General features: G+C 26.9%; 3 protein-coding genes across 7 annotated transcripts; 2 read left to right on the top strand and 1 right to left on the bottom strand.

The window, feature by feature from the left end:
* Positions 1 to 36: 36 nt before the first annotated feature.
* Positions 37 to 5,785, top strand: LOC105148980 (uncharacterized). Of its 5 annotated transcripts, XR_015547801.1 has the most exons (6): positions 37 to 240; positions 356 to 601; positions 681 to 883; positions 984 to 1,100; positions 1,822 to 2,141; positions 2,225 to 2,908. XR_015547801.1 is itself a non-coding variant. In XM_011061081.2 (5 exons), the coding sequence occupies exons 1-5, from the start codon at positions 179 to 181 to the stop codon at positions 2,085 to 2,087; spliced, it is 891 nt and encodes a 296-aa protein (XP_011059383.1). In that variant the 5' UTR covers positions 37 to 178; the 3' UTR covers positions 2,088 to 5,785. The 5 variants fall into 5 exon arrangements, 4 of the variants coding, with proteins under 4 accessions (XP_011059383.1, XP_087270862.1, XP_011059384.1 ...); XM_011061081.2 differs by having other exon boundaries at positions 1,825 to 5,785; XM_087414736.1 differs by having other exon boundaries at positions 1,008 to 1,100; positions 1,825 to 2,908.
* A 135-nt stretch (positions 5,786 to 5,920) lies between these two features.
* On the top strand, positions 5,921 to 8,976 carry nac (GDP-fucose transporter nac). Its single transcript, XM_011061083.2, has 4 exons — positions 5,921 to 7,022; positions 7,207 to 7,411; positions 7,856 to 7,994; positions 8,075 to 8,976. Exons 1-4 carry the CDS (start codon positions 6,958 to 6,960, stop codon positions 8,662 to 8,664), a joined length of 999 nt encoding a protein of 332 aa, XP_011059385.1. The 5' UTR covers positions 5,921 to 6,957; the 3' UTR covers positions 8,665 to 8,976.
* LOC105148983 (glutathione hydrolase 7) lies at positions 8,674 to 12,184 on the bottom strand. The gene is made up of 9 exons (XM_011061085.2): positions 12,045 to 12,184; positions 11,432 to 11,589; positions 11,196 to 11,356; positions 11,056 to 11,135; positions 10,673 to 10,948; positions 10,263 to 10,553; positions 9,741 to 9,810; positions 9,426 to 9,659; positions 8,674 to 9,347 (listed from the first exon to the last, which is right to left on the bottom strand). The coding sequence occupies exons 1-9, from the start codon at positions 12,058 to 12,060 to the stop codon at positions 9,143 to 9,145; spliced, it is 1,491 nt and encodes a 496-aa protein (XP_011059387.1). The 5' UTR covers positions 12,061 to 12,184; the 3' UTR covers positions 8,674 to 9,142.
* Between the last annotated feature and the right edge of the window lie 84 nt (positions 12,185 to 12,268).

Genomic DNA, 12,268 nt, shown 5'->3' with positions numbered 1-12,268 from the left:
GGAACACAGCCTTAAAAATACACGATACACATATGGGTTTCTTCCATCATGATTGTCTTTCTTTTTATGGAAATTGTTACCTAACCTCTAGTATTTTGGTTAGAGTATTTAGAAGAGAGGGTAAAGGAGAAATATCAAATTATTAATGTAAAAAGTTTGCCTTTTAAATTTTGTGAAAATGAGAAGATGTTGCTTTTGTAATATCATAAGAACTCATGAATCTAGAGTAACATTTCACAAGTAAGAGTATTGTATTGCTTTATTTACATTATACTTACAATATAAAGGTTATCTTTGTCTTATTTGAAGTATATAATCAAATTGAATAATTACTTTGTATATACTCTTATTGTAGATTTCCTCTTAAAGATCAACGTCTTTTAAAACAGTGGATAAATAATTTTCCTACAAAAAATTGGACACCAACTAACTCTGCCATTTTATGCTCTAACCATTTTACAGAAGATTGTTTTGAGCGTTCAGCATTTAAAGTACGATTAAAACCTAACAGCATTCCAACACGTTTTGATAGTCCTCCTCATTCCTATTGTATATATTGTAAACGAAAGCGTATATATAAATCAGGATATTCTTTTTTCAAGTAAGATTTAATAAATGTTTATAATTATAAATATAATTTAATATATATTTACTAATATTTTAATGCATTATAAACCAAGGTTTCCAGTAGACAAATCAGATCTTTTAAAGAAGTGGCTTGATAATATTGGAATCAAGAATTGGATTCCAAACAACAGCAGTCTTTTATGCTCGGAACATTTTGAAGAAACTTGTTTTCGCAAGATAGGGAAATATTTGAAACTAAAAGAGGGAAGTGTTCCAACAATATTTAAGGTTGAATATTTCAACAATATAAAGTCAGGTAAAAGCTTTACTTTTATATTCTCTATGAATTTCTCTTCAATTATTAAAATAAAATTTTAATAAAGTTATATTCTTTATAATTGTTACCATATCAACAGAAATAATTCCTCCTTATGAAACAGAATTTAATCAGAAGATACACTTCAATGATAATGATGAGTTTGATACTCTACAACAGGCTTCTTGCAATGAATTAAGAAAGCAACACTCAGGAGGTAACTTTTGTTTTATTAGAAGTTAAAGAATTCATTAATTTATTCTTTTTTTTTTAGATCTAACAAGGGAACACAACCAAGTGAATCTCTCCGATTTAAATGAACTTTTAGTATATTGTTCTATAGACAAAAATAGGAGTCACTTATAAAGAAATACGTGTCTATTTTTTGTCCATAGAACAACATACAAGCTCATTTAAATCGGAGAGATTCACTTGGTTGTGTTTCCTTGTAAATTTGAATGATACTTCTATGAATGAGAATATGTTTATTTCTGAAGAATCATTTATTATAAACATTGAAAGTAATGGTACATAATAATATACAATAACATAACACTAATTTACAACAAAAAATTATTTTGAACAAGATTAAGTATTTCCTATAGAATTTTGAATGCTAAATTGTGATATTGCAAGCTAAAAAATTCCAGAATGTCAAGTTCCAAAGTAATTAAGATTTAATGTTTAAAAAATGATTTTTTTAAACAATATTTGACATTTTCTTGTAAAAAAAAAAGTAAACTTTATCTTGCAATTTGATTTGAAGTCACGAATGTATTGTTTATTCCTTATGAAATGTATTTTTTATCTATAATGATAAATTACTGCTGTGGTATCATTTTCGACATCCAAACATATGTAAGAAAAACTTTGATTCAAAGTAATTAAAAAAAAAACTTTTAAAACTTTTGTAATTAGTATGAAATAATTTTTTACAGAAGAAAATGCAGACAAGTTATCGATATCTGATAATACTGAAATTATAAGCTCAATAATCCATGATCATCATTATGATGCTTCTCCAGCAACACTGCGTAGAAAACTTATAAAAAGTCAAAAAATATTAAAGAATAAGGACCGTATTATTAAACTTCAGAGACGACAGCTTCAACATCTTCGAATACGCTTAATGAACTTAAAAGATATAATAATGAAATTACGACGTCAGCGCATGGTAAAGCCAGTGCATCAGAAAATTATTTGAACTGCCTTAATTCAATTTGAGGGTGTAAAAGAATTTGTAGTGTCTTAAAAAATGGTAAGTCGTTGAGCAAACGCCAATGCAAATTTTGTGTCAACTAAATTTTTGTTTATCTTGTGTATATAATTGTATGTGAAAAGATGAACAGCAAGCTTTGTCTACAGCAAGTGCATTAAGATCGTGATACAATTTCATAGAGAGTTGGAATTCGTTTTGAAAAGTTTTATAACGTTAAAATATAAAGTTAAAAACAACTATGAAGAGAATAGAGAAATTACTCTCATTTATTATGGATGAAGTGTCAATTAAAAATAAATCCAGAGGAATAGAGATGGTAAAATAGATTGTACATAGATTGCAAATTTTGGAGCTGAATTTAAAATACTTGCGAGAAATGTATAATACTTTAGCTTTAATGGTTCTATCTTTTGGTAATAGAAATTACTCATTGATTATTTTTTAATTAATTTTTTAATGAAGTTGACTCTAAAACATTAAGTTTATAAAAACTAGTCTAATTAAATGACATGAAATTGGAGTTATAGTTGTATCTTTAACTTTGGATGATACTAATGAGTACGCGTCTGGTACAAATATTGAATACTAAATTTGACATTTAATTTTATAGGGTCCTCTCTTTTTTTTATTCTATAACTGAAAAATATGTTTATTTGATAGTCATCAAATGCTCAAATTAATTCAAAATGAACTTGGTGATTGGATACTTTTTTATAATGATGATAACAAAATTGAGTGGAAAAACATATTGTTTTTTTTTAGCGTTCTTTCAAGAAACTAAAAGATTATGGAAAAGAAATAAATAACAGTTAAATCATTAAATATTTTAAAAGAATTAAAATTAACTTGACTGTCAAAACTTTGAATTAATATTGTTGATACTGTGAAGCAACGATTTGATTTATATTTGTTTCATAGATATTTTATTTGGTTAGCTAAATTCGCATAAATCTTATCAAGCATATGAAGTTCTCTTGAGGTGAGAAAATCAACGTATATGGCAACTATGAATAGAACGAATTTTTATTTTTATTTTGACGTTAAAAAATGAAATAGATTTATTATTTCAAAATATTATGTAAGATGGGCTTTATAGCAATTTATTCAGCTGCTCAAGCTGTTATGAAAACTTTTGAACTATGTTAAAGTAATTCTGATAACTCTCAGCTTCAATATTTATTAATTTGTGAATTGAGTTAGCAGAATCATTTAGATGTATGTTTTTGCACTATTAATGGAAGATTACCGCGCGTTTTAACTTTCATTTTTTTTTTAAATTTTATGGACAATTTATTTTAAACTTTATATACATAATATTGTAATACATACTTTATCTATAATTAATAATGTTTGAAAGTAAAAATAATGAAAATTATAGTAATTATAAAAATGTTTGCATGATGTGTCCGAGTCTTTTATGATTCTTATAAAATCTGGACACTTGATCTGAAATAAAAAAATGAATAAATTTATTAATAGATGTTCGGTTATCGTTGAAATTAACGAAATTGAAATATACAATTTCTCATTTTTTTCTAACATAAAACTTTACTTTTATGATGATTTTGTAAATATAATTTTTACATGCTTTAAAATTATTGAGAAAAATTATTTTGTATAATCTTAATTTCGCTTACTGAACATCTATTTCAGATTACTGAAGATTTTATAGCCATAAAAGAGCTGTAAAAGAGCAATATTTTAAGTACAAATATTTTTATAACTATTATAATTTTTATTATTTGCAAAAATTATTAATTATTATATACAAAATATATATATTGTGTGTGTGTATATATATATAAAATTATTATATATATACATAATATAAAAGTTAAAATAAATCCTCTTAAAGCTTGTAAAGAAAAATATCCAAACCTATATTTTTTACATAATTTTCATTTGCTTATAAAAAACTATTGATTTATCATGAAATTGCAAGTAGCAATGGCAATGTAGATAATTCTCACAATGAGCTTAAATATTCAAAAAATAGCGCAATAGCTTAGAGAGATATGACTTATTTTATGATGATACAGTATGTATTTGCAAAAAATATCTATTAAATGAATCATTATAAGATCAGTCTTTTAATATAGCACCTTCTCAGAGAATTCCATAGCTTATATATCATTTATTTATTACAACAACATAACTCAAAAAGCAAACTTTTCCAGAAAATAAATTTTAATGTTTTAAATTACAAAAATTTATAATATTAATTTTTAAATGCAAATTTGTTGCAATAAATGATTATAGAGGAATCAGATTACTATCAAGATTATATTGATGAGTTGAATGTTAAAATAATTATTAATTATATAGGAATAAAAATATATATTTTTAAATGTTTTTTCTTTTTTCTTTATTTTTCTACTCATCTTCCGCAAGCAATTAAAAAATGATAATTTTTTAATTATGTCATAACAAATAAATGTTATGCGATTTTGTAATTCTGTATAATATGGATTCGAATGAAACATAAATCTTACAAAAAATCCTTATATGAATTTTAATTATAATGTAAATAATTACTGTTTAAATATATTTGTAAATGTAAATTATTATGTCTTTCAAAACGCTTACCACCAGTTTTTCAAAAAAATCACGGTAATTTAATATTCATTGAAGTTGTTTATAAAATTATAAAATTAACAGAACAATTATTTAATCGTGCAATTAATTACAATGAAGGTCTTTTACTGAAGTTTCAACGGTGCAATCAACAACATATGTATACTTATGTTAAACTAAGCATTCGAACTTTGTCATGAAATCAAGTTGACAGAAAAATTGTGCAACAAAGATAAGCTATTATTATTTTTGTCTTGTCCTCCGAGACAATCAACTTTATAATACATATCATTTTAAATAATTTAACATATGTATTTACCGTATTATTTTATAACAGAATAATAATAAATAAATTTCAAAGCTAATTAAGAGTCAGCGCGGAAGGAGTTGCGCACAGTTATTGATAAATAAAAAAGACGTATATGACATACTAAACCCCACAGACATATTGAAATTGTCTTTGTTATAAATGTTCGTGTCATTATTAAATTAAAGTGAATTATCGCATAAAGAAATCCAAATATTTTTCCACAACTTCTGAATTATGTTGAGCGCTTCGTTTGAGAATCCACTACAATTGTGGAAATCTGACTCATTCAGGATGCACCGAACGGAATCTAATTGCTAAAGATGATTACAAAGCGAGTTGAAACGTTCAACATTTTGAAATAAAGAAGACATCAGTGTTTTAAAGAAGTAATTTTTACTTATCAATAACTGTGCGCAACTCCTTCCGCGCTGACTCTCATTAGCCTTGAAATTTATTTATTATTATTATTTTAAAGAGAGTCTTATTTTATTGAGAGTCCGATTTAATTATTATATTTATTATAATATATTTCATGATAGAGAATTTATATTTTAAGTTATATAAAAAGGAAGAATAAATCTTAATTATTAAATTGTATATATTATATTATTTGTTTGATTAGATTTCATAAAAAACTGCGTTTTTTTTTTTTTAGTAGAGCTGAACATTATTTCAATACTGTGTATAGTATAAGTTTATATATAAAATGGATAGAATAAAATATTAAATATGTAATTAAAATTTAATGTATAACTTTGTATAAATAAAAATGAAATAATAGTAAAAAAAGAATAGACAATTTTGTTTAGAAATAAAATTAACTTTTGTAATTAATATTATATATATTTTTGTACTGTATTACATTTTACATTATAATATTACATCATATTTAATAAATTCCAATACATAAATACAATAAATAAAAATATTGATTGTTGAAAATGAATCTTCACACTTCTAAAATAAACATATCCAAATAACGAAAAAAGATATCAATGACAAATTTAGTTTAAAATTTCTGACAAAACTGTCACTAGGCATACGATGTTGTTAAACAAGAATATCTCCCACATAAATTTTTGTAATATCTTTTATTTGATCTGTACAAACCTCAATTAATTTTTAAACTTGTATCTAAAATACAATTTTTAATTTCGTGCCCTTTTCTATCACGATGCATGTTCATAGAGGCTACGGTCCACTTGATGCTATAAATGTTTCAAAGCCAAAATGTTTGATTGGTCAATTAGTAAAATTCTTTCTTCTGATTGGTCAATCAAAAGTTTCGAAGATTTGTAGCGTCAATACACCACCTAGAGTCGCTCATATGACACATTTCTTAACCTAACATTGAACTTTAACGAAAACAAAGCCATCATTCGGTGGCACGACATACTAAAATCCTCAACTTTAACTAATAATATCTCGTTTCGCAGAGCAGTTGCAGTGCATAAATTTCAAATGTCAAATTCGTTTGCTTCTAAAAAATGCATCGATTGATATAAACGTGTTTTTATCAACGTCTGTGATTGATGACAAGCATAAATTAATATAAATAGCACAATTTTTTTCTCTTAATAATTTAAGATAAGCTTAATATAGTTTAACTTGTGTGTACACTTTTTGTATTTTAAGAAATAGGTATATATTTGAAATTTGTGATAGGAGCATAAAGGAAAATGTGACAGTGAAGCAAGAAAAATAAACCTATTGATGTGGCAATTTAGAATACGCATTTTAGTAAATTATATCAAATTGCAGGCTCAAAACTATTTGCCATCTGGTTGAAACATTGTGATTTTGTAGAATTATTTTGTAAACAGTAATATGCAAGTAATTTGACATATCTGATTAATGCAGACTGTCAATTTTACAATAGCCATAATAGTTTGACTATTGCAGTAGATATTTAGTATAATTATTCGGCATTTAGCTGAGATTGAAGATCGTAAAAATTATATAAATCCCAAGATGCAATTAGAAAAGGGACTGGCATCAAAGTATGCATACATTACATATGTGATTGCAGCCTATTGGTAAGTCTCGAAGTGATATAAAGTTGCTCGCATATTGTTTTATTGATTATTAAATATATTTATGCAAGTTAAACTTCTTTTAAGATATACAAAGAACATAATAACTATGTAGTTATCTTTGAAATTAAATTATAAACAATTTCTCAGTTAAAGATATTTAAATGTATTTTCTAATTATTTTCAGGATAGTATCAATTTTGACTGTATTTGTAAATAAAGCTCTCCTGTCCAGTGATGCTGTGAATCTGAATGCTCCTTTATTTGTAACTTGGTTTCAATGTATAGTGAGTGTAGCTATCTGTATTACTTTACGCATAATATCCCAATGGTTTCCAGACTGCATTGAAATCGCAAATGGTAGCCCATTCAAAAAAGATACTTTGAAAAAGGTATACAACTTGTTTTAAGAAATTATTAATATTATTGTATGGTAGTAATGTTAAGCCTGAGACACAATTGAAAAACACGGAAATAGAAACAGGGAGTAACAGATTTCAATCTATCAGAAATCATGTACACCATATTCATACATGGTTTTTGATAGCTTGAGATCTATTATTCCCTGTTCTTATTTTCTGTACTTTTCAATTGCATCTTGAGCTTTATTTTCATTACAAATAACTAGAAACAGATTATTTAATTTTAAGAAAAATCTTTGTATAAAGATATTTTTTACACTTCAAATTGAGAAACATTTAATTCAATAAAAAACGTAAACTATGAATTAAAATATTTGAAAGATTGTAGCTTTAAATATTGTAATTCCTTTTTGATAGTTTTTACATTTATATGAGATTATATAAAATGTTTATATATATTTAAAATTTTTATAGGTATTGCCGTTATCAATTCTGTTTACTGCAATGATAGCAACTAATAACTTATGCTTAAAATATGTTGGTGTTGCATTTTATTATGTGGGCCGTTCGCTAACGACGGTATTTAATGTCGTATTTACTTATATTTTACTCGGTGAGAATCCTACACATAACGGCTAAACTAAATACTAAAAAATATAAATTAATGGAAGAACTAATTAGCGAAAGTTGCAGGACAAACAACATCTTTCAAATGCATAGCATGCTGCGCAGTAATTATTATTGGGTTCTGGTTAGGGATAGATCAGGAGCATGTAGCAGGTTCTCTATCTATTTTCGGGACACTTTTCGGCGTGCTTGGATCATTGTCGTTATCCTTGTATTCTATCCGTATGAAACAGACGCTCCCGATCGTAAATCAAGACATCTGGCTACTTTCGTATTATAACAATGTGTATAGCATTATTATCTTCATTCCGTTAATGATAATTAGCGGGGAACATACCACTGTATATAATTATGAGAAGCTTGGATATCCTCTTTTCTGGGGTGCCATGACAATCGGTGGTGTATTTGGCTTTGCCATTGGATATTTCACTGCCCTTCAGATAAAAGTTACGTCTCCTTTAACACATAATGTTAGCGGTACCGCAAAAGCATGTGCTCAAACGGTTTTAGCGACTTATTGGTTTAATGAAAAGAAATCATTTCTCTGGTGGATAAGCAATATTGTTGTCCTTACTGCCAGTGCATTTTATGCGAGAATTAGGCAACTAGAGTTGAATAAAGAGTACAGAATCGAGACACGGCAATTTAAAGTGTAACAACGGTAATAAGATATAACAATTTTATTCAAATTTTTATATTTAAAGTATTATTGTATGCAAATGTGTATATATAGTTTTTTTTTGTAATATTTTAAGAAAATGTAGAGCAATGTATGGAAGAGAGTTATTCTTTACATATACATGCAAATTGACGCAAAAGTTCATTCAACGATTTTGCAATATATGTATATGTATATATATGTATGTATGTATGTATAAATATCTCTGCGTGTATATATCAATGTATGTAAAAGTATTATAATGTCAAAGATTTTAAATATTAAGTGTATGATATTTACAGTTCAATAAGTTTTCTACAGTATAAAAAAACTTCCATTGAGCGTTCACAAACGTTCATAAATATATATATATATATCATTATTTCCTAATATCACAGCATTATATATCTCCAAAATTCTTAGAGATTATCGATTTTCTTATGTTTTTTTAATGCTTGTAACAAGGCGTATTTGACTTAAAATCGTGATGCAATTCCATTTCCACGACTATCCGAGTGGCTCGATAGCGAATCTTTTCTTTTAACAATTGCATTCACACTTCTTATTGATGAGATATCGTCATGAGATAATGACATTATGGAATCTTGAGCTTGCAATGCAGTCTCCATCGAATGTCTTTGATTATTTTCAATCACCATACCGTCGGCTGCAAAATAGTACCTATAAAAATGAATAAATTGATATATTATAAATATATTGTTTTTTATCTATTTGTTTAAGATTAAATTTGTTATATACCTGGGATATTCTATCGCAGCAGAAACATTTAGCGCACGTACGATAAGATTGTAGAGAATTTGGCCATTAAGAAAAACATCGTTCGAACCCAACACTCCACGTAATCCGCATAACTTTTCATTATGATGAAAAATAATAGGGATAAACGTGGACAAACCATCGTTATCAATATTATCTAAGAAAAAGGGAAGTCCATCCATTTTGTTTCCACGACCGAAAGGTGAACTTAGACCACTGTATCATTTATAATACGTTAATGCAATGGTCAGTCATTATCTAATAGATGTGTAAGTATAATTGATTCTTGTTACTAACGTTAAAATGCTAACATAAGTGTCTTGCCAATCCATTGCCATAACTCCTGTATATGTTTCTCTTTTTTCTTCTAAAATTATGATTATGAAATTAATAGAAAATTATGTGCAGATCTGATAAAAGTTAACAAAAGGATTGTGCGTTTACACGTAAAATATAATAATCAACGTCTATATGTATGCAATGTAAATACTATGCAAATTATGTTTCATGTGAACGATCTGTAAATCCATGTCCTTTGTCGTTGCAATGTACTGCATTAAAATTTCTATCTCACTGTTACATATTTTTTATCTATCAATATTAAAGTCAAATATACTAACTTAAAAACCTAATTATTTTTTTAAAACTTAATTCCTTTTTTCTATATTGTATTCAATTTATAATAATTTATATATTTTACATTGCTTATTATTTACATGAAAAAATTATAAATTTAACACACAATATAAATATTCTTTGTAAACATAAGCTTGAAATATACAACATAACTCCTTTTAAGAAAAATAATATGTGTCTTACCATATTGCAAAGATTGAGAAGATTGCAAAAATACGCTCATCAACGTTTGAGCAACGAGAACTTGAGATTCTATAGTAGACGCATTTTTTGCCAAAATTGGAAGGTTTTCCAATGCTTCGATCACTTCTTGCATAAAAGACGCGTGTACAGGATAATAAATTGTATGACGATGTAATGTCGAGCTTACTGCCATCGTTACAGTAGGTTCATAATTTGCCAACTGTTGCAGCAGTTTGTCATTAAGAGTAGTATTTTGTAGAATTTTATAATTCTCAGTATTATTATATAACGCTAGAAGAAAATGCTAAATATTAATAATTTGATCATATAGTTCGACAAAATTAAAACGAGGTTGTATAGAAGTTTATCAATAACTAACAAAGTTGCAAACATAGCAAAACAAATTGTACCTTTTGCACCATAACGTGCTACAATGTCCAACATCTTTGTAAGTTCCTGCAGTTGCAATCTATCGCCTGGATTTAAAGGGCCAGTGGAAAATATTTCATAATCTGTATTCTTTGACACTTCATCTGCAAGATCCTTAGATATAACGAATCCTTCTCGAGTTAGCTCGATGATAGGTTCTACGACATTATGCCATGGCAAATTGCCATATGCTCTTTGAGCAAACTCTAATCCTTTTAATACTGCTGGTAAACGTATTCCAACTTCGGCAAAGAAACCTATTGCATTAAGTAATATATGACTTTCTTATTATTTTATTTACATATTAAATCTTATTATTTTATATACATATTAAATCAATGAACAAAATTATAATTATATTTACCTGTGGTTGTATTACTGGCAAAATCAATGACAATTGGACGAGTGTAATTCTTATAATTATATATCATTATATATCCACCTCTAGAAACAAAATTAAGATTAAAAAGAATGATAATCAAAATTAGTTAATTAATGTCTTACCCGCCAAAACCAGTTTTATGAGGCGCTACTACAGCCATGCAAATAGTAGCTGCTACTGCAGCATCAACTGCATTGCCTAATCTTGTTAATATCTTTGTACCAATTTGAGAACAATTGGGATAATCTGTGGCGACTGCTCCATGAATGCTATGAAGGCTACTCTAAAATGAGACAAAAGTTTAAATGTTAAAATATTTTACTACTACTTATTGTCTTTTTTTATTTTTAATATTCACCTGTATAAAGGTTTCTGTGTAAAGAATTTGCAACATCAGCATAGTAGTAATGGCAAAAGACAATGCAACAAAGCAGACAACAATGACTTTCAACCCATTGCCGCAGAGTCTATATTTGTAACTTCTCTCCTTTGTCAAAGGACACTCTTCTGTAAGACCTGCAAATACATTAAACTAATATTCTTGCTTCTTATCATACATACATACATACACACACACACACACACACACACACACACACACACACACACACACACACACATAAAATTTTAGAATAGCATTTTAAATTTGTCATATATATATATGACAAATTTAAAATGCTATTCTAAAATTATTTAATTTAGGATAACCAATTAAATACTAATTAAATTAGCAATATTTGCACTATTTTGTTTAAATGGATAAGAATAATTTTTTATTATATTTGATACATGAAATAAATTAAGAATCACAAATCATAACTGGAAGATTAAAATTGATAACTACAAATCTTAAAGTTAGAAATTTTTTAACTAATAATTATATCAGTTGAATTAATCATCGATCAAGTAGTACAAACATAAGGAATGAGAAGTATTTAGGCCAATGCAAAACGGATGACATTTTCACTTACGTGTATTATAACTCATTTTCCACCGTTTGTTGCTTCGTAATAACCTTATATGATATCACAGTAATTAATTTTTATTAGTGAAAATATATTGAGAAAATTGCAATAACGTCAATAATAAAAATTAATACACCAAACTAAATATAGAAACAAACTAAAAAGAATGCTGACGGGGAAAGAAAACTGGGTCTTCTGTCCTTTTTTCGAAAGTTTGATATATTCTACCG

Source organism: Acromyrmex echinatior, chromosome 16 (genome assembly GCF_024713525.1).
Source record: "Acromyrmex echinatior isolate Ae372 chromosome 16, ASM2471352v2, whole genome shotgun sequence".
Classification (NCBI taxonomy): Eukaryota; Metazoa; Arthropoda; class Insecta; order Hymenoptera; family Formicidae; genus Acromyrmex; species Acromyrmex echinatior.
This window is presented reverse-complemented; position numbering and strand designations above follow the sequence as displayed.

Bases quoted from the DNA above. Each gene is read 5' to 3' on its own strand.
- LOC105148980 (XM_011061080.2), top strand. From the start codon at position 179: ATGAGAAGATGTTGCTTTTGTAATATCATAAGAACTCATGAATCTAGA. The intron at 602-680 runs GTAAGATTTAAT...TTATAAACCAAG, and splicing joins TCAGGATATTCTTTTTTCAA to GTTTCCAGTAGACAAATCAG. The intron at 884-983 runs GTAAAAGCTTTA...CCATATCAACAG, and splicing joins TTTCAACAATATAAAGTCAG to AAATAATTCCTCCTTATGAA.
- nac (XM_011061083.2), top strand. From the start codon at position 6,958: ATGCAATTAGAAAAGGGACTGGCATCAAAGTATGCATACATTACATAT. The intron at 7,412-7,855 runs GTATACAACTTG...AAATTTTTATAG, and splicing joins AAAAAGATACTTTGAAAAAG to GTATTGCCGTTATCAATTCT. The intron at 7,995-8,074 runs GTGAGAATCCTA...CGAAAGTTGCAG, and splicing joins ATTTACTTATATTTTACTCG to GACAAACAACATCTTTCAAA.
- LOC105148983 (XM_011061085.2), bottom strand. The intron at 11,136-11,195 runs GTAAGACATTAA...TTTTGTTTCTAG, and splicing joins CATAAAACTGGTTTTGGCGG to AGGTGGATATATAATGATAT. The intron at 10,554-10,672 runs GTACAATTTGTT...ATTTTCTTCTAG, and splicing joins AGCACGTTATGGTGCAAAAG to CGTTATATAATAATACTGAG.